This window comes from Electrona antarctica (genome assembly GCF_951216825.1).
Source record: "Electrona antarctica genome assembly, contig: scaffold_196, whole genome shotgun sequence".
NCBI lineage: Eukaryota > Metazoa > Chordata > Actinopteri > Myctophiformes > Myctophidae > Electrona > Electrona antarctica.
Window position 1 is genome coordinate 167,418 of NW_027637154.1, and position 23,282 is coordinate 190,699.

Here is a 23,282-nt window from a genome sequence, read left to right on the forward strand (position 1 = left end):
CATGTGAGTGGATAGTATTTCATTACTTACTGTAACTACAGTAGTATTGTTGTGGTGTTTGTTAAGTCTTATCGTATTTTATGTATTAGGCCTAGTAGTTACAGGTAGTAGTTATAGGCCATGTTACTGTGTGCAACACGCAAGTAGGCACTCGACAGAGCAGTTCTAGTTATTATTATTATCAAGTAGGCACTCGACAGAGCAGTTCTAGTTATTATTATTATCAAGTAGGCACTCGACAGAGAGCAGTTCTAGTTATTATTATTATTATCAAGTAGGCACTCGACAGAGCAGTTCTAGTTATTATTATTATCAAGTAGGCACTCGACAGAGCAGTTCTAGTTATTATTATTATCAAGTAGGCACTCGACAGAGCAGTTCTAGTTATTATTATTATTATTAAGTAGGCACTCGACAGAGCAGTTCTAGTTATTATTATTATCAAGTAGGCACTCGACAGAGAGCAGTTCTAGTTATTATTATTATCAAGTAGGCACTCGACAGAGAGCAGTTCTAGTTATTATTATTATCAAGTAGGCACTCGACAGAGCAGTTCTAGTTATTATTATCATCAAGTAGGCACTCGACAGAGAGCAGTTCTAGTTATTATTATTATTATCAAGTAGGCACTCGACAGAGAGCAGTTCTAGTTATTATTATTATTATCAAGTAGGCACTCGACAGAGAGCAGTTCTAGTTATTATTATTATCAAGTAGGCACTCGACAGAGCAGTTCTAGTTATTATTATCATCAAGTAGGCACTCGACAGAGCAGTTCTAGTTATTATTATTATCAAGTAGGCACTCGACAGAGCAGTTCTAGTTATTATTATTATCAAGTAGGCACTCGACAGAGCAGTTCTAGTTATTATTATTATCAAGTAGGCACTCGACAGAGCAGTTCTAGTTATTATTATTATCAAGTAGGCACTCGACAGAGCAGTTCTAGTTATTATTATTATCAAGTAGGCACTCGACAGAGCAGTTCTAGTTATTATTATTATTATCAAGTAGGCACTCGACAGAGAGCAGTTCTAGTTATTATTATTATTATCAAGTAGGCACTCGACAGAGAGCAGTTCTAGTTATTATTATTATTATCAAGTAGGCACTCGACAGAGAGCAGTTCTAGTTATTATTATTATTATCAAGTAGGCACTCGACAGAGCAGTTCTAGTTATTATTATTATTATCAAGCAGGCACTCGACAGAGAGCAGTTCTAGTTATTATTATTATCAAGTAGGCACTCGACAGAGCAGTTCTAGTTATTATTATTATTATCAAGTAGGCACTCGACAGAGCAGTTCTAGTTATTATTATTATTATCAAGTAGGCACTCGACAGAGAGCAGTTCTAGTTATTATTATTATCAAGTAGGCACTCGACAGAGCAGTTCTAGTTATTATTATCATCAAGTAGGCACTCGACAGAGAGCAGTTCTAGTTATTATTATCATCAAGTAGGCACTCGACAGAGAGCAGTTCTAGTTATTATTATTATTATCAAGTAGGCACTCGACAGAGAGCAGTTCTAGTTATTATTATCATCAAGTAGGCACTCGACAGAGAGCAGTTCTAGTTATTATTATTATCAAGTAGGCACTCGACAGAGCAGTTCTAGTTATTATTATTATTATCAAGTAGGCACTCGACAGAGAGCAGTTCTAGTTATTATTATTATTATCAAGTAGGCACTCGACAGAGCAGTTCTAGTTATTATTATCAAGTAGGTACTCGACAGAGAGCAGTTCTAGTTATTATTATTATCAAGTAGGCACTCGACAGAGAGCAGTTCTAGTTATTATTATTATTATCAAGTAGGCACTCGACAGAGAGCAGTTCTAGTTATTATTATTATTATCAAGTAGGCACTCGACAGAGCAGTTCTAGTTATTATTATCAAGTAGGCACTCGACAGAGAGCAGTTCTAGTTATTATTATCAAGTAGGCACTCGACAGAGCAGTTCTAGTTATTATTATCATCAAGTAGGCACTCGACAGAGAGCAGTTCTAGTTATTATTATTATCAAGTAGGCACTCGACAGAGCAGTTCTAGTTATTATTATCAAGTAGGCACTCGACAGAGCAGTTCTAGTTATTATTATCATCAAGTAGGCACTCGACAGAGAGCAGTTCTAGTTATTATTATTATTATCAAGTAGGCACTCGACAGAGAGCAGTTCTAGTTATTATTATTATTATCAAGTAGGCACTCGACAGAGCAGTTCTAGTTATTATTATCATCAAGTAGGCACTCGACAGAGAGCAGTTCTAGTTATTATTATTATCATCAAGTAGGCACTCGACAGAGAGCAGTTCTAGTTATTATTATTATTATCAAGTAGGCACTCGACAGAGCAGTTCTAGTTATTATTATTATCAAGTAGGCACTCGACAGAGCAGTTCTAGTTATTATTATTATCAAGTAGGCACTCGACAGAGCAGTTCTAGTTATTATTATTATCATCAAGTAGGCACTCGACAGAGCAGTTCTAGTTATTATTATTATCAAGTAGGCACTCGACAGAGAGCAGTTCTAGTTATTATTATTATCAAGTAGACACTCGACAGAGCAGTTCTAGTTATTATTATTATCATCAAGTAGGCACTCGACAGAGAGCAGTTCTAGTTATTATTATTATTATCAAGTAGGCACTCGACAGAGCAGTTCTAGTTATTATTATTATCAAGTAGGCACTCGACAGAGAGCAGTTCTAGTTATTATTATTATCAAGTAGACACTCTACAGAGCAGTTCTAGTTATTATTATTATCATCAAGTAGGCACTCGACAGAGAGCAGTTCTAGTTATTATTATTATTATCAAGTAGGCACTCGACAGAGCAGTTCTAGTTATTATTATTATCAAGTAGGCACTCGACAGAGAGCAGTTCTAGTTATTATTATTATTATCAAGTAGGCACTCGACAGAGCAGTTCTAGTTATTATTATTATCAAGTAGGCACTCGACAGAGAGCAGTTCTAGTTATTATTATTATTATCAAGTAGGCACTCGACAGAGCAGTTCTAGTTATTATTATTATCAAGTAGGCACTCGACAGAGAGCAGTTCTAGTTATTATTATTATCAAGTAGGCACTCGACAGAGAGCAGTTCTAGTTATTATTATTATTATCAAGTAGGCACTCGACAGAGCAGTTCTAGTTATTATTATTATTATCAAGTAGGCACTCGACAGAGCAGTTCTAGTTATTATTATTATTATCAAGTAGGCACTCGACAGAGCAGTTCTAGTTATTATTATTATTATCAAGTAGGCACTCGACAGAGCAGTTCTAGTTATTATTATTATCAAGTAGGCACTCGACAGAGCAGTTCTAGTTATTATTATTATTATCAAGTAGGCACTCGACAGAGCAGTTCTAGTTATTATTATCATCAAGTAGGCACTCGACAGAGAGCAGTTCTAGTTATTATTATTATTATCAAGTAGGCACTCGACAGAGAGCAGTTCTAGTTATTATTATTATTATCAAGTAGGCACTCGACAGAGCAGTTCTAGTTATTATTATTATTATCAAGTAGGCACTCGACAGAGCAGTTCTAGTTATTATTATTATTATCAAGTAGGCACTCGACAGAGAGCAGTTCTAGTTATTATTATTATTATCAAGTAGGCACTCAACAGAGAGCAGTTCTAGTTATTATTATTATTATCAAGTAGGCACTCGACAGAGCAGTTCTAGTTATTATTATTATTATCAAGTAGGCACTCAACAGAGAGCAGTTCTAGTTATTATTATTATTATCAAGTAGGCACTCGACAGAGAGCAGTTCTAGTTATTATTATTATTATCAAGTAGGCACTCAACAGAGAGCAGTTCTAGTTATTATTATTATTATCAAGTAGGCACTCGACAGAGAGCAGTTCTAGTTATTATTATTATCAAGTAGGCACTCGACAGAGCAGTTCTAGTTATTATTATTATCAAGTAGGCACTCGACAGAGAGCAGTTCTAGTTATTATTATTATCATCAAGTAGACACTCGACAGAGCAGTTCTAGTTATTATTATTATCAAGTAGGCACTCGACAGAGCAGTTCTAGTTATTATTATTATCATCAAGTAGGCACTCGACAGAGCAGTTCTAGTTATTATTATTATCAAGTAGGCACTCGACAGAGAGCAGTTCTAGTTATTATTATTATTATCAAGTAGGCACTCGACAGAGAGCAGTTCTAGTTATTATTATTATTATCAAGTAGGCACTCGACAGAGAGCAGTTCTAGTTATTATTATTATTATCAAGTAGGCACTCGACAGAGCAGTTCTAGTTATTATTATTATTATCAAGTAGGCACTCAACAGAGAGCAGTTCTAGTTATTATTATTATTATCAAGTAGGCACTCGACAGAGAGCAGTTCTAGTTATTATTATTATTATCAAGTAGGCACTCAACAGAGAGCAGTTCTAGTTATTATTATTATTATCAAGTAGGCACTCGACAGAGAGCAGTTCTAGTTATTATTATTATCAAGTAGGCACTCGACAGAGCAGTTCTAGTTATTATTATTATCAAGTAGGCACTCGACAGAGAGCAGTTCTAGTTATTATTATTATCATCAAGTAGACACTCGACAGAGCAGTTCTAGTTATTATTATTATCAAGTAGGCACTCGACAGAGCAGTTCTAGTTATTATTATTATCATCAAGTAGGCACTCGACAGAGCAGTTCTAGTTATTATTATTATCAAGTAGGCACTCGACAGAGAGCAGTTCTAGTTATTATTATTATTATCAAGTAGGCACTCGACAGAGAGCAGTTCTAGTTATTATTATTATTATCAAGTAGGCACTCGACAGAGAGCAGTTCTAGTTATTATTATTATTATCAAGTAGGCACTCGACAGAGCAGTTCTAGTTATTATTATTATCAAGTAGGCACTCGACAGAGAGCAGTTCTAGTTATTATTATTATCAAGTAGGCACTCGACAGAGCAGTTCTAGTTATTATTATTATTATCAAGTAGGCACTCGACAGAGCAGTTCTAGTTATTATTATTATTATCAAGTAGGCACTCGACAGAGAGCAGTTCTAGTTATTATTATTATTATCAAGTAGGCACTCGACAGAGAGCAGTTCTAGTTATTATTATTATTATCAAGTAGGCACTCGACAGAGCAGTTCTAGTTATTATTATTATCAAGTAGGCACTCGACAGAGAGCAGTTCTAGTTATTATTATTATTATCAAGTAGGCACTCGACAGAGAGCAGTTCTAGTTATTATTATTATTATCAAGTAGGCACTCGACAGAGAGCAGTTCTAGTTATTATTATTATTATCAAGTAGGCACTCGACAGAGCAGTTCTAGTTATTATTATTATTATCAAGTAGGCACTCGACAGAGAGCAGTTCTAGTTATTATTATTATTATCAAGTAGGCACTCGACAGAGCAGTTCTAGTTATTATTATTATCAAGTAGGCACTCGACAGAGCAGTTCTAGTTATTATTATTATTATCAAGTAGGCACTCGACAGAGCAGTTCTAGTTATTATTATCAAGTAGGCACTCGACAGAGAGCAGTTCTAGTTATTATTATTATCAAGTAGGCACTTGACAGAGAGCAGTTCTAGTTATTATTATTATCAAGTAGGCACTCGACAGAGAGCAGTTCTAGTTATTATTATTATCAAGTAGGCACTCGACAGAGAGCAGTTCTAGTTGTTATTATTATCAAGTAGGCACTCGACAGAGCAGTTCTAGTTATTATTATTATTATTATCAAGTAGGCACTCGACAGAGCAGTTCTAGTTATTATTATTATTATCAAGTAGGCACTCGACAGAGAGCAGTTCTAGTTATTATTATTATCAAGTAGGCACTCGACAGAGAGCAGTTCTAGTTATTATTATTATTATTATCAAGTAGGCACTCGACAGAGAGCAGTTCTAGTTATTATTATTATTATCAAGTAGGCACTCGACAGAGAGCAGTTCTAGTTATTATTATTATCAAGTAGGCACTCGACAGAGAGCAGTTCTAGTTGTTATTATTATCAAGTAGGCACTCGACAGAGAGCAGTTCTAGTTATTATTATTATCAAGTAGGCACTCGACAGAGCAGTTCTAGTTATTATTATTATTATCAAGTAGGCACTCGACAGAGCAGTTCTAGTTATTATTATCAAGTAGGCACTCGACAGAGCAGTTCTAGTTATTATTATTATCAAGTAGGCACTCGACAGCAGTTCTAGTTATTATTATTATCAAGTAGGCACTCGACAGAGCAGTTCTAGTTATTATTATTATCAAGTAGGCACTCGACAGCAGTTCTAGTTATTATTATTATTATCAAGTAGGCACTCGACAGAGAGCAGTTCTAGTTATTATTATTATCAAGTAGGCACTCGACAGAGCAGTTCTAGTTATTATTATCAAGTAGGCACTCGACAGAGAAGTTCTAGTTATTATTATCAAGTAGGCACTCGACAGAGAGCAGTTCTAGTTATTATTATCAAGTAGGCACTCGACAGAGAGCAGTTCTAGTTATTATTATTATTATCAAGTAGGCACTCGACAGAGCAGTTCTAGTTATTATTATTATTATCAAGTAGGCACTCGACAGAGAGCAGTTCTAGTTATTATTATTATCAAGTAGGCACTCGACAGAGAGCAGTTCTAGTTATTATTATTATTATCAAGTAGGCACTCGACAGAGCAGTTCTAGTTATTATTATTATTATTATCAAGTAGGCACTCGACAGAGCAGTTCTAGTTATTATTATCAAGTAGGCACTCGACAGAGAGCAGTTCTAGTTATTATTATCAAGTAGGCACTCGACAGAGCAGTTCTAGTTATTATTATTATCAAGTAGGCACTCGACAGAGCAGTTCTAGTTATTATTATTATCAAGTAGGCACTCGACAGAGCAGTTCTAGTTATTATTATTATTATCAAGTAGGCACTCGACAGAGCAGTTCTAGTTATTATTATTATCAAGTAGGCACTCGACAGAGCAGTTCTAGTTATTATTATTATTATCAAGTAGGCACTCGACAGAGAGCAGTTCTAGTTATTATTATTATCAAGTAGGCACTCGACAGAGCAGTTCTAGTTATTATTATCAAGTAGGCACTCGACAGAGAGCAGTTCTAGTTATTATTATTATTATCAAGTAGGCACTCGACAGAGCAGTTCTAGTTATTATTATTATCAAGTAGGCACTCGACAGAGCAGTTCTAGTTATTATTATTATCAAGTAGGCACTCGACAGAGAGCAGTTCTAGTTATTATTATTATTATCAAGTAGGCACTCGACAGAGAGCAGTTCTAGTTATTATTATTATTATCAAGTAGGCACTCGACAGAGAGCAGTTCTAGTTATTATTATTATTATCAAGTAGGCACTCGACAGAGAGCAGTTCTAGTTATTATTATTATTATCAAGTAGGCACTCGACAGAGCAGTTCTAGTTATTATTATTATTATCAAGTAGGCACTCGACAGAGCAGTTCTAGTTATTATTATTATCAAGTAGGCACTCGACAGAGCAGTTCTAGTTATTATTATTATCAAGTAGGCACTCGACAGAGAGCAGTTCTAGTTATTATTATTATCAAGTAGGCACTCGACAGAGAGCAGTTCTAGTTATTATTATTATCAAGTAGGCACTCGACAGAGAGCAGTTCTAGTTATTATTATTATCAAGTAGGCACTCGACAGAGAGCAGTTCTAGTTATTATTATCAAGTAGGCACTCGACAGAGAGCAGTTCTAGTTATTATTATTATCAAGTAGGCACTCGACAGAGCAGTTCTAGTTATTATTATCAAGTAGGCACTCGACAGAGAGCAGTTCTAGTTATTATTATCAAGTAGGCACTCGACAGAGAGCAGTTCTAGTTATTATTATCAAGTAGGCACTCGACAGAGAGCAGTTCTAGTTATTATTATTATCAAGTAGGCACTCGACAGAGAGCAGTTCTAGTTATTATTATTATTATCAAGTAGGCACTCGACAGAGAGCAGTTCTAGTTATTATTATCAAGTAGGCACTCGACAGAGAGCAGTTCTAGTTATTATTATCAAGTAGGCACTCGACAGAGCAGTTCTAGTTATTATTATTATTATCAAGTAGGCACTCGACAGAGAGCAGTTCTGGTTATTATTATTATCAAGTAGGCACTCGACAGAGCAGTTCTAGTTATTATTATCAAGTAGGCACTCGACAGAGAGCAGTTCTAGTTATTATTATCAAGTAGGCACTCGACAGAGAGCAGTTCTGGTTATTATTATTATCAAGTAGGCACTCGACAGAGCAGTTCTAGTTATTATTATTATTATCAAGTAGGCACTCGACAGAGAGCAGTTCTAGTTATTATTATTATTATCAAGTAGGCACTCGACAGAGAGCAGTTCTAGTTATTATTATTATTATCAAGTAGGCACTCGACAGAGAGCAGTTCTAGTTATTATTATTATCAAGTAGGCACTCGACAGAGAGCAGTTCTAGTTATTATTATCAAGTAGGCACTCGACAGAGCAGTTCTAGTTATTATTATTATCAAGTAGACACTCGACAGAGAGCAGTTCTAGTTATTATTATTATTATTATCAAGTAGGCACTCGACAGAGAGCAGTTCTAGTTATTATTATCAAGTAGGCACTCGACAGAGCAGTTCTAGTTATTATTATTATCAAGTAGGCACTCGACAGAGAGCAGTTCTAGTTATTATTATTATTATTATCAAGTAGGCACTCGACAGAGAGCAGTTCTAGTTATTATTATTATCAAGTAGGCACTCGACAGAGAGCAGTTCTAGTTATTATTATTATTATTATCAAGTAGGCACTCGACAGAGAGCAGTTCTAGTTATTATTATCAAGTAGGCACTCGACAGAGCAGTTCTAGTTATTATTATCAAGTAGGCACTCGACAGAGAGAAGTTCTAGTTATTATTATTATCAAGTAGGCACTCGACAGAGCAGTTCTAGTTATTATTATTATCAAGTAGGCACTCGACAGAGAGCAGTTCTAGTTATTATTATTATCAAGTAGGCACTCGACAGAGCAGTTCTAGTTATTATTATTATTAATTCTATTGGATCAACACCTGCTTGTTTTCCTGAGGTGACCGGTGTGTTGTGCTGGACAGGCGGCGGCCACACTTATGGAATACTGTCCTTACTGGAAGCAAAATACTTGGTTTAATTACTTAACTATTTAATACTTTCATTACTGGAAGCAAAGAAATACTTTGTTTCAGAGACAAAGAGTTCTTATAATTGTCACGGGGGGCCGCTCTGTGGGGGGCCGCTCTGTGGGGGCGGAGCTCTGTGGGGGGCGGAGCTCTGTGGGGGGCGGAGCTCTGTGGGGGCAGAGCTCTGTGGGGGCGGAGCTCTGTGGGGGCAGAGCTCTGCTCACAACCAACACATGATTCACTCAGACCTGTTTCAGAATCTTGTTTCATTCCAGTAGTAATTATGATCAAACGAGGAGTTACAAATTCTTCATGACGTCACTGCTTGGGTTAATTCAGTGGTTTTCAACCAGTGGTCCTTGGGGGGGTTCCAGGTGGTCCCCAGCTAATTGATGGAGAGTTGGTAACCAAATGGACCCTTATAGATCTTTAACTCTGGAGTTACTGGTCCATTTGTTACATGTTATGCTCTCAAGAGTTAAATCATTGTTAAACATCTGCATTACTTAATTTACCAGAAGTCTACACAATTAGAGAATGTAGAATAATTGTTATTTTGATCAACGCTTGCCTGTTATCTCTCCTAATGGTACCAACATCATGTAGCATGTTATCTCTCCTAATGGTACCAACATCATGTTATCTCTCCTAATGGTACCAACATCATGTTATCTCTCCTAATGGTACCAACATCATGTAGCATGTTATCTCTCCTAATGGTACCAACATCATGTTATCTCTCCTAATGGTACCAACATCATGTTATCTCTCCTAATGGTACCAACACCATGTTATCTCTCCTAATGGTACCAACATCATGTTATCTCTCCTAATGGTACCAACATCATGTTATCTCTCCTAATGGTACCAACATCATGTTATCTCTCCTAGTGGTACCAACACCATGTTATCTCTCCTAATGGTACCAACACCATGTTATCTCTCCTAATGGTACCAACATCATGTTATCTTTCCTAATGGTACCAACATCGTGTATCATGTTATCTCTCCTAATGGTACCGACATCATGTTATCTCTCCTAATGGTACCAACATCATGTTATCTCTCCTAATGGTACCAACATCATGTTATCTCTCCTAATGGTACCAACATCATGTTATCTCTCATAATGGTACCAACATCATGTTATCTCTCCTAATGGTACCAACACCATGTTATCTCTCCTAATGGTACCAACATCATGTTATCTCTCCTAATGGTACCAACACCATGTTATCTCTCCTAATGGTACCAACACCATGTTATCTCTCCTAATGGTACCAACACCATGTTATCTCTCCTAATGGTACCAACATCATGTTATCTCTCCTAATGGTACCAACATCATGTTATCTCTCCTAATGGTACCAACATCATGTTATCTCTCCTAATGGTACCAACATCATGTTATCTCTCCTAATGGTACCAACATCATGTTATCTCTCCTAATGGTACCAACACCATGTTATCTCTCCTAATGGTACCAACATCATGTTATCTCTCCTAATGGTACCAACATCATGTTATCTCTCCTAATGGTACCAACACCATGTTATCTCTCCTAATGGTACCAACACCATGTTATCTCTCCTAATGGTACCAACATCATGTTATCTCTCCTAATGGTACCAACATCATGTTATCTCTCCTAATGGTACCAACATCATGTTATCTCTCCTAATGGTACCAACATCATGTTATCTCTCCTAATGGTACCAACATCATGTTATCTCTCCTAATGGTACCAACATCATGTTATCTCTCCTGATGGTACCAACATCATGTTATCTCTCCTAATGGTACCAACATCATGTTATCTCTCCTAATGGTACCAACACCATGTTATCTCTCCTAATGGTACCAACATCATGTTATCTCTCATGATGGTACCAACACCATGTTATCTCTCCTAATGGTACCAACACCATGTTATCTCTCCTAATGGTACCAACATCATGTTATCTCTCCTAATGGTACCAACACCATGTTATCTCTCCTAATGGTACCAACATCATGTTATCTCTCCTAATGGTACCAACACCATGTTATCTCTCCTAATGGTACCAACACCATGTTATCTCTCCTAATGGTACCAACACCATGTTATCTCTCCTAATGGTACCAACACCATGTTATCTCTCCTAATGGTACCAACATCATGTGTTATCTCTCCTAATGGTACCAACACCATGTTATCTCTCCTAATGGTACCAACACCATGTTATCTCTCCTAATGGTACCAACATCATGTTATCTCTCCTAATGGTACCAACATCAATACAGCATGGATGGAACTGTGGACAAAATCTTATCCAACGACAACAAAATATTCTTTAGTTTTGGGTCTGAGAGGCTAAATGTCATCAGATGGTGGTCCGTGGCTCAAATGGGTCTGAGAGGCTAAATGTCATCAGATGGTGGTCCGTGGCTCAAATGGGTCTGAGAGGCTAAATGTCATCAGATGGTGGTCCGTGGCTCAAATGGGTCTGAGAGGCTAAATGTCATCAAATGGTGGTCCGTGGCTCAGATGGGTCTGAGAGGCTAAATGTCATCAAATGGTGGTCCGTGGATTAAATGGCGAATAAATAATGATCCTGTGCTCTGATTCCTGTCTGTCTGCATGAGGTCCAATGTACAATATGACCCAAAATACAGGCTTTGCTCCCGCCTTGTGGTGATAACGGAGAATGGCAGACCTGGTGCTTCAAAACGCCACTGAGCAACTTCTAACTTCTCTCACACACACACTCACTCACTCAAAATAAATAACCTACCTCTTGGCGCAGACGAAATTAAAGCCTGGGTATCGAGGCTAACCTACCTCAAACCATCCATTTATTAATTTATTCACACAATTTTACCTCTTAAATCAGAGATGAGCATCATGGCCAGAGAGAGAGGGGGGGGGGGGGGGGAGAGGGGGAGAGAGAGAGAGAGCGGGGGGAGGGGGCGAGAGGGAAGGAGAGAGAGAGAGGGGAGGGGCGAGAGGGAGAGAGAGAGAGAGGGGGGCGAGTGGGAGGGAGAGAGAGGGGGGGGGGGCGAGAGGGAAGGAGAGAGAGGGGAGGGGCGAGAGGGAGAGAGAGAGAGGGGGGGAGGCGAGTGGGAGGGAGAGAGAGGGGGGGGGGGCGAGTGGGAGGGAGAGAGAGGGGGGGGGCGAGAGGGAAATTGGGACTCGGGAGATAGAAATGCCATTAAATAGGTTAAAACAGTTAAAACTGGGTTCAAATTAAAATTGTTCAGATAAAAGTCTTATGGGGGTCCCTGGCATATCACTTCAAATGGGGGTCCGCGGGCTGATATAAGTGTCGATGTGGGGGTCCCTGGCATATCTCTTCAAATGGGGGTCCGCGGGCTGATATAAGTGTCGATGTGGGGGTCCCTGGCATATCTCTTCAAATGGGGGTCCGCGGGCTGATGTAAGTGTCGATGTGGGGGTCCTTGACATGAACAAGTTTGGGAACAACCACTGCTCTAAGGTTTAAGGCGACTAACAGAAAATATGAATTTAATATTCTTTAAAATAACTCATAATGAACAGAACTACTTCACTTCTATTGATATATTATTTTAAACAGTGGCGTGCACAGACATTCAGAGGGGCAGGTGCTCAAGTGGGGAAAAAAAGGGCACTTTGTGCAGCGCGTGGAACCGGCCGGTTGCCTTAATAGTGTGAGATTTATAGATTGTGGGGCCTAAATAATATATTAGAATATATATTCCAGGGACCCCCATTAGAAATCATATTCCAGGGACCCCCATTAGAAATCATATTCCAGGGACCCCCATTAGAAATCATATTCCAGGGACCCCCATAAGAGAAGATCTTTACGGCTCTAGCAGTGATTCTCAACCCGTTTAATTTCAAGGACCCCCAGTTTGACATGCATTAGTCTACGGACCCCCATTTAATGGCATTTCTATCTATGGGACCCCCAATTTATATTGTAAAATCAATGTTAATTTGGGTTAGGGTCCATTTTGTTCCATTTGTACACTCAGAGTTACTATAACTATCATTTAGCTGGGGACCCCCTGGAACTCCCTCAAGGACCCCTGGGGGTCCCCGGACCACACTTTGGGAACCACTCCGTCACAGTTACTTTTCCAAAGCAACTTTCTCCATAGCAGATCTACAAACCCACAACGCTCCCAAACAGACGCTCCCAGACCTCCCAAAACAAACTGGTCAGGCTCCTACTTGGCCTCACCCCCCGAACCCACCTCACCCCTGCCCACTTTGACAGACTGGCATGGCTTAGGGTCGACGACAGAGTACAGCATCTTGCAATGGGTCTGGTCCACAAGATTCGATACTCCACCAAGATACCCATGTACCTGTGTAGATACTTCCTTAATGTTAACGAAGTCCACACCCACAACACCAGAGGGAGTGCAACTGTATATGTTTATTTTCCCTTTTTACCTCCATTATGATGAATTACTGTACTGTTCTTTGTCTATATAGAAGTGTCTATTTGTACGTCTCTAAATGTTTTGATGAATTGAACATGGTGGACCCTGTTGTAAACAAGTGTAATGCTTAATTGGGTCGTCCACTCACAGTTAACAGCCTTTGTATTGAGTTTGTGCTTGAAATGTACTGTAATTCTGCAAACTGTTAATACAATTTTCAATCAATCAATCAAAACTCCGCTGATGCCACTTGTTGTGGGCTTGTAGCTCTGACGATATCGCCACCTGGTGGTGAATCTACCAGCTCAGTGTAATGTAATAATGTGGTGTGTTTTTATTAGTTGTTATCGTTATTTTATCTTTATAATAACGTGTTTTATTCTCGTAGTGAACGGTTGGTGATTCTTTAACATAAACTGTTCATTCATTTAAACTGAGAACACTTTAATTACAACTAAATTAAATGCAGGACGTTTATAATAATTTAAGGAGCTAGCCTAGCATGCTAACATACTACCGGATGTAAACACAAACGGGACAGAATAAAACAGAGACTTCCGGTGTGTTACACTGAGATCTGTGACCCTGTCGGATTCCGTGACTCTGCACTGCGCATGCTCCGTCGCCGATCTTCAAGCTCTGAACATCGGCTGTTTTCGGAGCGCTGACGTCACCGTCGGTTCTGCGACTAACTGAGCATGCGCAGTTTGTGTTAGCTTCAGCTATTGTTAGCTTTATTTGTATTTTATGGCTGTTGTTTTTATTGTATTAAAGGATGTCAGATTATTTAACACAAAATGTCGATTAAAATAAAGAACCTTTTATAACAAAAACTCTTGTTTTAGTTTTACATTCAATCTCAGAAGCTATTTAGGCTAGCTGAGCTAGGCTAGCCGGCTAGCTGGCAGATGTAAACACAGTCACGTGACTCGTGTAGTGGAAAATAGCCGATCTACAAGCCCACAACGCGTCTCTGATGCGACGCGTTGTGAGCTTGTAGATCTGCTTTCAGTTGTTCTTCGTGATGCACTATGCGACTGTCCCTTATCACCACCAGATGGCAGCAAAGCATACATTTAGCCTATAATTTCACATTGAGCCGTAATTAATGTTTTAATGTAGAAGTCTGTGAGTCTGTGAGAATGACACAAATACAAGAAGCACACAAAATATAAAACAGTGACACCACATATTTTCAGATGGGTTTTATTGATTGATTGATTGATTGATTGATTGATTGATTGAATAGGCTACTTTATTAGTCAGAAATGTAAACAACAGAGTCAAGAGTTTGGTTCCCAAACAGCGGCTCGGGACCCATTAGTGGGTCGTGGACACGTTGTTTTTGTTTCCTAAATAATTTGGGTTTTAATTATTATTATTTCAAACATTTTCAACATTTTCATCTGCCTTATTTCAGTACTGTATTATAGCTATATCTGTATAGTTTTATTGATATAGCACTTCTCACATAGAGAACTCACAAAGTGCTTTATAAATAAAAACAACAGAATAATGAATAAATAAAGAACACATTCCTGCGGTTCTCCTCCTCGCCACTAGATGGCGCTGCAGGCTAGCGGTGGTGTGAGTGACGTCACGGCCGGGCTGTGTCCTGGTCAGATGATGGTCACATCCTGCTGTTGTTTGTTGATGTTTGTGTTACCAGATCTATATTAACAGCAGCCAGGCTCATACAGCCTTAGAGATAACTTATAGATCTTCCTCATAGCTTAATGTACATTATATATACACATATACATATGTATAAATATAGATATATATACATATAGATATATAGATATCTGCTGTTGTTCATGGAGCTCTGAAACACTTTGGAACCTTCCAACGCGTCGACGATAGAGGATCTTATTTTATTAACGTCTCGACGCTAAAGGGTCTTATTTTATTAACGTCTCGACGCTAATTAAGGATCTTATTTTCCCTGGACTATAAAGGAATAAGGGACCCAGCAGGCCTGGCTGAAGGACGTGATGGTCCGCGGACCCCCTGTTGTTCTCTAACTGTAGGCTGAAGGTGATGGTCCGCGGACCCCCTGTTGATCTCTAACTGTAGGGTGAAGGTGATGGTCCGCGGACCCCCTGTTCTTTAACTGTAAGGTGAAGGTGGTGGACCCCTCGTCATGGAGACTAAGATCATCTACCATCTAGACGAGCAGGAGACTCCATACCTAGTGAAAGTTAACGTTCCCTCCGATGACGTCACTCTGGGAGACTTCAAGAATGTCCTGAAGAATAAACCAAACTACAAATACTTCTTCAAGTCTCTGGACCAAGACTTTGGGTAAAATACTCTAAAATACTCCTAAATATACTCTTTAAACAATGTTTTACTAACTCTATAAATACTTCTTCAAGTCTCTGGACCAAGACTTTGGGTAAAATACTCTAAAATACTCCTAAATATACCCTTTAAACAATGTTGTACTAACTCTATAAATACTTCTTCAAGGGTAGTTCAGAAACCAGTCTGTGTCTCATAGGAGGGCTGTGGGCAGTTCAGAAACCAGTCTGTGTCTCATAGGAGGGCAGTTCAGAAACCAGTCTGTGTCTCATAGGAGGGATGTGGGCAGTTCAGAAACCAGTCTGTGTCTCATAGGAGGGCTGTGGGCAGTTCAGAAACCGGTCTGTGTCTCATAGGAGGGCTGTGGGCAGTTAAGAAAACAGTCTGTCTCATAGGAGGTTGTGGGCAGTTCAGAAACCAGTCTGTGTCTGGCTGTGGGCAGTTCAGAAACCAGTCTGTGTCTCATAGGAGGGCTGTGGACAGTTCAGAAACCAGTCTGTGTCTCATTGGAGGGCTGTGGGCATTTCAGAAACCAGTCTGTGTCTCATAGGAGGGCTGTGGGCAGTTCAGAAACCAGTCTGTGTCTCATAGGAGGGTTGTGGGCAGTTCAGAAACCAGTCTGTGTCTCATAGGAGGGCTGTGGGCAGTTCAGAAACCAGTCTGTGTCTCATAGGAGGGCTGTGGGCAGTTCAGAAACCAGTCTGTGTCTCATAGGAGGGCTGTGCACAGTTCAGAAACCAGTCTGTGTCTCATAGGAGGGCTGTGGGCAGTTCAGAAACCAGTCTGTGTCTCATAGGAGGGCTGTGGGCAGTTCAGAAACCAGTCTGTCATAGGAGGGCTGTGGGCAGTTCAGAAACCAGTCTGTGTCTCATAGGAGGGCTGTGGGCAGTTCAGAAAGCAGTCTGTGTCTCATAGGAGGGCTGTGGGCAGATCAGAAACCAGTCTGTGTCTCATAGGAGGGCTGTGGGCAGTTAAGAAAACAGTCTGTCTCATAGGAGGGCTGTGGGCAGTTCAGAAACCAGTCTGTGTCTCATAGGAGGGCTGTGGGCATTTCAGAAACCAGTCTGTGTCTCATAGGAGGGCTGTGGGCAGTTCAGAAACCAGTCTGTGTCTCATAGGAGGGCTGTGGGCAGTTCAGAAACCAGTCTGTCTCATAGGAGGGCTAGGGTTAGGGCTGAGACACAGACTGGTTTCTGAACTGCCCACTGAACTATACTTCATTGTCCAAAAAAGTAGTAAAAAATTGTTTGAAAAGTAGTAAAAAAGTAGTCCGCGGTTGTTGGAAAAATATTCAGTAGCAGTGGGATTTGAACACGTGAGGTTTGGTTTGCAAGTCGAGTTAGTATTCCACTTGACTAGTGAGGTGTGTTTGTGTTAGTTTAGTGAGTACAGTAGTCACTAGACTAGTTTAGTGAGTATAGTAGTCACTAGACTAGTTTAGTGAGTACAGTAGTCACTAGACTAGTTTAGTGAGTATAGTAGTCACTAGACTAGTTTAGTGAGTATAGTGGTCACTAGACTAGTTTAGTGAGTACAGCAGTCAATAGACTCTACAGGTGAGTTGGGTTCTGTGTTTGTATCAGAAGGTTGAAAGCCCTGCCCGTGCCGGCGGTCACTACTTGCTGCTACTAGTAGGGCACTATAGTAGTGTAGCCGGCAGGGTAAAACAAGCGCTCCCTGGGGCACTAGTAGTGTAGCCGGCAGGGTAAAACAAGCGCTCCCTGGGGCACTAGTAGTGTAGCCGGCAGGGTAAAACAAGCGCTCCCTGGGGCACTAGTAGTGTAGCCGGCCGGGTAAAACAAGCGCTCCCTGGGGCACTAGTAGTGTAGCCGGCAGGGTAAAACAAGCGCTCCCTGGGGCACTAGTAGTGTAGCCGGCAGGGTAAAACAAGCGCTCCCTGGGGCACTAGTAGTGTAGCCGGCAGGGTAAAACAAGCGCTCCCTGGGGCACTAGTAGTGTAGCCGGCAGGGTAAAACAAGCGCTCCCTGGGGCACTAGTAGTGTAGCCGGCCGGGTAAAACAAGCGCTCCCTGGGGCACTAGTAGTGTAGCCGGCCGGGTAAAACAAGCGCTCCCTGGGAGAGTTGGCTTCAACCAATGGAAACACCAGCATGTTTATTTACTTGTTCGTTTAGTTAGTAGCGTGCGTGTGTGCGTGCGTGTCAGAGGAATGTGTGTCACTGTGGCAGCTTCACAACAATCATTCCCTTTAGTCCAAAAACCTTGTCTTTATGAGCCGATAAGGACACTATAATATAATATCTAATAATAATAATATTATGTCAGTGATGCTACTATAATATTTAATAATAATATTAACAATATGTGGCTCATGTTGTCTGTTTGTTTAGCTTCATCCTCTATTGATTTGACCATTAGACATTCTGATATTCCTCTTCCTTCTTCCACTATTATGTCAAATACTGTTGTACCTTTTATATTATTTTATATCACACAGACCACAGACAGACAGACTTTTTCCAGCACATGTTGTGATGAACAGTTTTTGGTGAGCAGTGAAAGTGTATTCTTTGTTTTGACTGTTAGGGTATTTTTGTATATAACTTTATAATACTACTGACATTTGTGCACAACAAATGTCAGTACACATGAACGGGACTCGAACACGCGACGCGTTGTCAGGCCAGAGCCTTTATGTGGCATGATGTGCCTGGACCGCTAGGCCAGCGGGCTCCCCAAGTGGTTACAAATTACATTTCCTTTAATCCACCCGACACTGATCGACATATACGTCACCAGTACTTGCGCGCTCTGCTTGCGCACTAGTAGGCCATTTATGGCCTACTAGTGTGCAACAAGCAAGTAGGCACTCGACAGAGTGCAGTTCATGTTTCTAAAGCAGGAGACCTCATTATTTCATGTTTCTAAAGCAGGAGACCTCATTATTTCATGTTTCTAAAGCAGGAGACCTCATTATTTCATGTTTCTAAAGCAGGAGACCTCATTATTTCATGTTTCTAAAGCAGGAGACCTCATTATTTCATGTTTCTAAAGCAGGAGACCTCATTATTTCATGTTTCTAAAGCAGGAGACCTCATTATTTCATGTTTCTAAAGCAGGAGACCTCATTATTTCATGTTTCTATAGCAGGAGACCTCATTATTTCATGTTTCTAAAGCAGGAGACCTCATTATTTCATGTTTCTAAAGCAGGAGACCTCATTATTTCATGTTTCTAAAGCAGGAGACCTCATTATTTCATGTTTCTAAAGCAGGAGACCTCATTATTTCATGTTTCTAAAGCAGGAGACCTCATTATTTCATGTTTCTAAAGCAGGAGACCTCATTATTTCATGTTTCTAAAGCAGGAGACCTCATTATTTCATGTTTCTAAAGCAGGAGACCTCATTATTTCATGTTTCTAAAGCAGGAGACCTCATTATTTCATGTTTCTCCTCAGGGTGGTGAAAGAGGAGATCTCAGACGACAACGCCAAGCTGCCTTGCTTTAACGGACGTGTTGTATCCTGGGTAAGTTTAATTAATCATTTAATTCAATTATTTTAGTATCCTGGGTAAGTTTAATTAATCATTTAATTAAATTATTTTAGTATCCTGGGTAAGTTTAATTAATCATTTAATTAAATTATTTTAGTATCCTGGGTAAGTTTAATTAATCATTTAATTAAATTATTTTAGTATCCTGGGTAAGTTTAATTAATCATTTAATTAAATTATTTTAGTATCCTGGGTAAGTTTAATTAATCATTTAATTAAATTATTTTAGTATCCTGGGTAAGTTTAATTCAAACGAAAACAAATAGGTGGTGCAGTCGGTAGTGCTGTCAGTAAACGGTAAATGGTGCATTTATATAGCGCCTTTATCCAAGGCGCTTTACATAGATTGTGCATTACATTCACCCATTCACACACATTCATACACCGATTGCGACGGAAGCCATGCAAGGTACCAACCAGCACATCGGGAGTAATTTGGGGTTCAGTGTCTTGCCTAAGGACACTTCGACATGTAGACAGGAGGAGCCGGGATTCGAACCGCCGACCCATGGATCATTGGACGACCTGCTCTACCTCCTGAGCCACAGTCGCCCCTAGAAGCTAGAAGGTTGTGGGTTCGATTCCTACCGGCTGTGGGCGCTGGGGGTGTGTTCTCTCATCCGCGTCATCAGTGGGGTTGGCGAACGGGGCTTTCTGTGTGGAGTTTACATGTTCTCCCCGTGTCCCCTAGGGTATGTACCCTCACATGTTCTCCCCGTGTCCCCTAGGGTAGGTATCCTCACATGTTCTCCCACTGTCCCCTAGGGTAGGTACCCTCACATGTTCTCCCCGTGTCCCCTAGGGTAGGTACCCTCACATGTTCTCCCCCTGTCCCCTAGGGTAGGTACACTCACATGTTCTCCCCGTGTCTCCCTAGGGTATGTACCCTCACATGTTCTCCCCGTGTCCCCCTAGGGTAGGTACCCTCACATGTTCTCCCCGTGTCCCCTAGGGTAGGTACCCTCACATGTTCTCCCCCTGTCCCCTAGGGTAGGTACCCTCACATGTTCTCCCCCTGTCCCCTAGGGTAGGTATCCTCACATGTTCTCCCCCTGTCCCCTAGGGTAGGTACCCTCACATGTTCTCCCCGTGTCCCCTAGGGTAGGTACCCTCACATGTTCTCCCCCTGTCCCCTAGGGTAGGTACCCTCACATGTTCTCCCCGTGTCCCCCTAGGGTATGTACCCTCACATGTTCTCCCCGTGTCCCCCTAGGGTAGGTACCCTCACATGTTCTCCCCGTGTCCCCCTAGGGTATGTACCCTCACATGTTCTCCCCGTGTCCCCTAAGCCAAATTCCAATACCGCAACTTTCACACTCGCTCACTCCCCTCGCGTCCTCCACTCGCTCCTCGGCTCCGCCCCCAGCGAGGAGGAGAGGATTCAATGCGAGGACAGAGTGGTGGAGTGGATTTGCCTCTAGAATCGGAATGTACTCCGCTGTCATTTCAAAGCGACGGAACATTCCGCGATCACTTATGACGTGAATCAATTCAATTCAATTCAAAGGGCTTTATTGGCATGGGAAAACATACGTTTACATTGCCAAAGCAAAAGTGGTGGAACAATACAGTGTCACACAGCTGGATCACTGGAACTCTGAACCCAGAGCCGTACAGTCTACAGAATAGACCATTCATTTTTGTGCATGTAACCAAGGCCAATGTGTATGTATTGGTAACATGTGCAACAAGGCTATTTATTCCTGAAATAGTGAATAAGCGCCAGGATGCGCACACTTTTATATTATATGATTGTGAATGTGAAGGGAATTCCTGACCTGCCCGCAGCCCGTGTTCCTTTTTGCTCGTATAAATACCCCCCCTCCTCGGACAGTCCCTCCTCCGACGGTCTTTGCAAATAACGGACACTATAACAGGAATTATAGGTAGTCTCTCTGACTTACATATTCAGTTCAGTTCAGTCCACATATAAATAAATACATTTTTGTCACCGTCATTCATAGCAGTCTGTGCATTCAGGCATGCACAGAGAGAAATTAACTATAGCTTTTGAGGTGCGCACAATATAGCCTACTTTTATTATGCTTATATCACACAACGCAATAAAGCCAGTGGCTTGTTGTGGTCCTTTCACTTTGAAATGAAATGAAATGAAATGAAATGAAATGAAATGAAATTAAATTAAATTAAATTAAATTAAATTAAATTAAATTAAATTAAATCTATATTTACCCAGGGTATCTGGGCTAAGCTCAAGAACTTGTTTCCAGCCAGGCCCTGCTCATAGAACACATTTCATCGTAGTGGTTGATGCCTTGTTCAAGGGCATTTCAGCGGTGGTAATTTTTAACGTGTCGGACGGCTGATTCGAACTGGGAACCTTCCGGTATCTAGACCGCGCCGCTATCCGTTCGGCCACCGCTTTCACATAGGCTATAGGCTACTGTATCATTCTGAAGCTCTATTAATTCAGCGAAAATGTGTCTCTTCAACAAACAGCAAAGCTTTTTAGTTTAATGTGTGTGCATGTGTGTGTTGAGTCAGCGACAGCGTCTCATCAGCCGCAGCGGCCGGCAGCTAGTGGATGGGGGGTGGGGGGGGTGCATAGTATCGGGTTTCAAGCAGTGTTTTCTGTGCCACATGTGGAGGAGGCGGACTTATGTCACTGGAGAAGGAAAAAAACATGTACACGTGATGCGGAAATCCGCAGCGAGGAGACAACATACCCCACCGAGCCTGCACCTGATGTACACTCGCTCTATGCGGTCTCGGAGAGCCCACTCGGCTCCTCCACTCTCCTCCTCGATGGAGCACTTTAACAATCGGAACGTTAACCATTTCCGGGTCAAGCTGGAATGACCACGAGTGATCGAGTGGGAGTGAGCGAGTGGCCGAGATTTTGGGTATTGGAATTTGGCTCTAGGGTAGGTACCCTCACATGTTCTCCCTGTGTCCCCCTAGGGCAGGGGTGGGCAATTATTTTTCCCAAGGGGCCAAATGAGAAACAGAAAATATTTTGGAGGGCCGGGCCAAAAGGCTGAACTTAATTATGCATAATATCAATTTTATTTCTGTATAAAAAGCAGTAAATGGCATTGTTTTGCAAAGCAATGGTAAACAAAATGTGAAACATTTGACTCAAATTATAGGCAGTGACTATTTTACATCATGATGATGTACAATAAGAGCGCCACTCACTTCACATGGGTGTGATTTTTTTACTTTCTACTCGCAGGCTTGAGACGTTTCGTTTCCCAGTTGAAAACTATGTTTTTGTTTAAGTTTCAAGTCCTGTAAATACTAGCATTTTCTTTTAACAATGAGAACATTAGAGGTAGCTCTCTGTTCCATTCGGAGGACACTGGAGGTGTCACTTTAACAATGAGAACATTCGAGGTAGCTCTCTGTTCCATTCGGAGGACACTGGAGGTGTCACTTTAACAATGAGAACATTAGAGGTAGCTCTCTGTTCCATTCGGAGGACACTGGAGGTGTTAACAATGAGAACATTCGAGGTAGCTCTCTGTTCCATTCGGAGGACACTGGAGGTGTTAACAATGAGAACATTCGAGGTAGCTCTCTGTTCCATTCGGAGGACACTGGAGGTGTCACTTTAACAATGAGAACATTAGAGGTAGCTCTCTGTTCCATTCGGAGGACACTGGAGGTGTTAACAATGAGAACATTAGAGGTAGCTCTCTGTTCCATTCGGAGGACACTGGAGGTCACTTTCACAACCCATGCTTACTATCAGCGAGTGTTGACTCACAACCATTAAACAACAACGTTCTGAAAACAATAATAAGCCAACCAGTGATGGTATTGTTGAGACTTGGCAGCCTGGCAGGCGCTGTATGTTGATGTGTGCACGTTCGTTTTGCCAGATTTACTTTGTGGTACAACGGTGTCGATCGAGTGTGCCGA

At 40.8% G+C, this 23,282-nt stretch overlaps 1 protein-coding gene across 1 annotated transcript in view; it reads left to right on the top strand.

Annotated features, from left to right (window-relative positions):
• Nucleotides 1-15,275: 15,275 nt before the first annotated feature.
• Nucleotides 15,276-23,282, top strand: part of LOC306919109 (segment polarity protein dishevelled homolog DVL-3-like) — a gene marked incomplete at its 3' end in the record, with an annotated part of 45,247 nt that continues 37,240 nt past the window's right edge. The window contains exons 1-3 of the mRNA XM_079531944.1: nucleotides 15,276-15,636; nucleotides 15,705-15,882; nucleotides 19,301-19,370. Of these exons, the coding sequence (XP_079388070.1) occupies nucleotides 15,722-15,882; nucleotides 19,301-19,370 (231 nt within the window). The 5' untranslated portion in view covers nucleotides 15,276-15,636; nucleotides 15,705-15,721. The remainder of the gene's footprint in view (nucleotides 15,637-15,704; nucleotides 15,883-19,300; nucleotides 19,371-23,282) is intronic.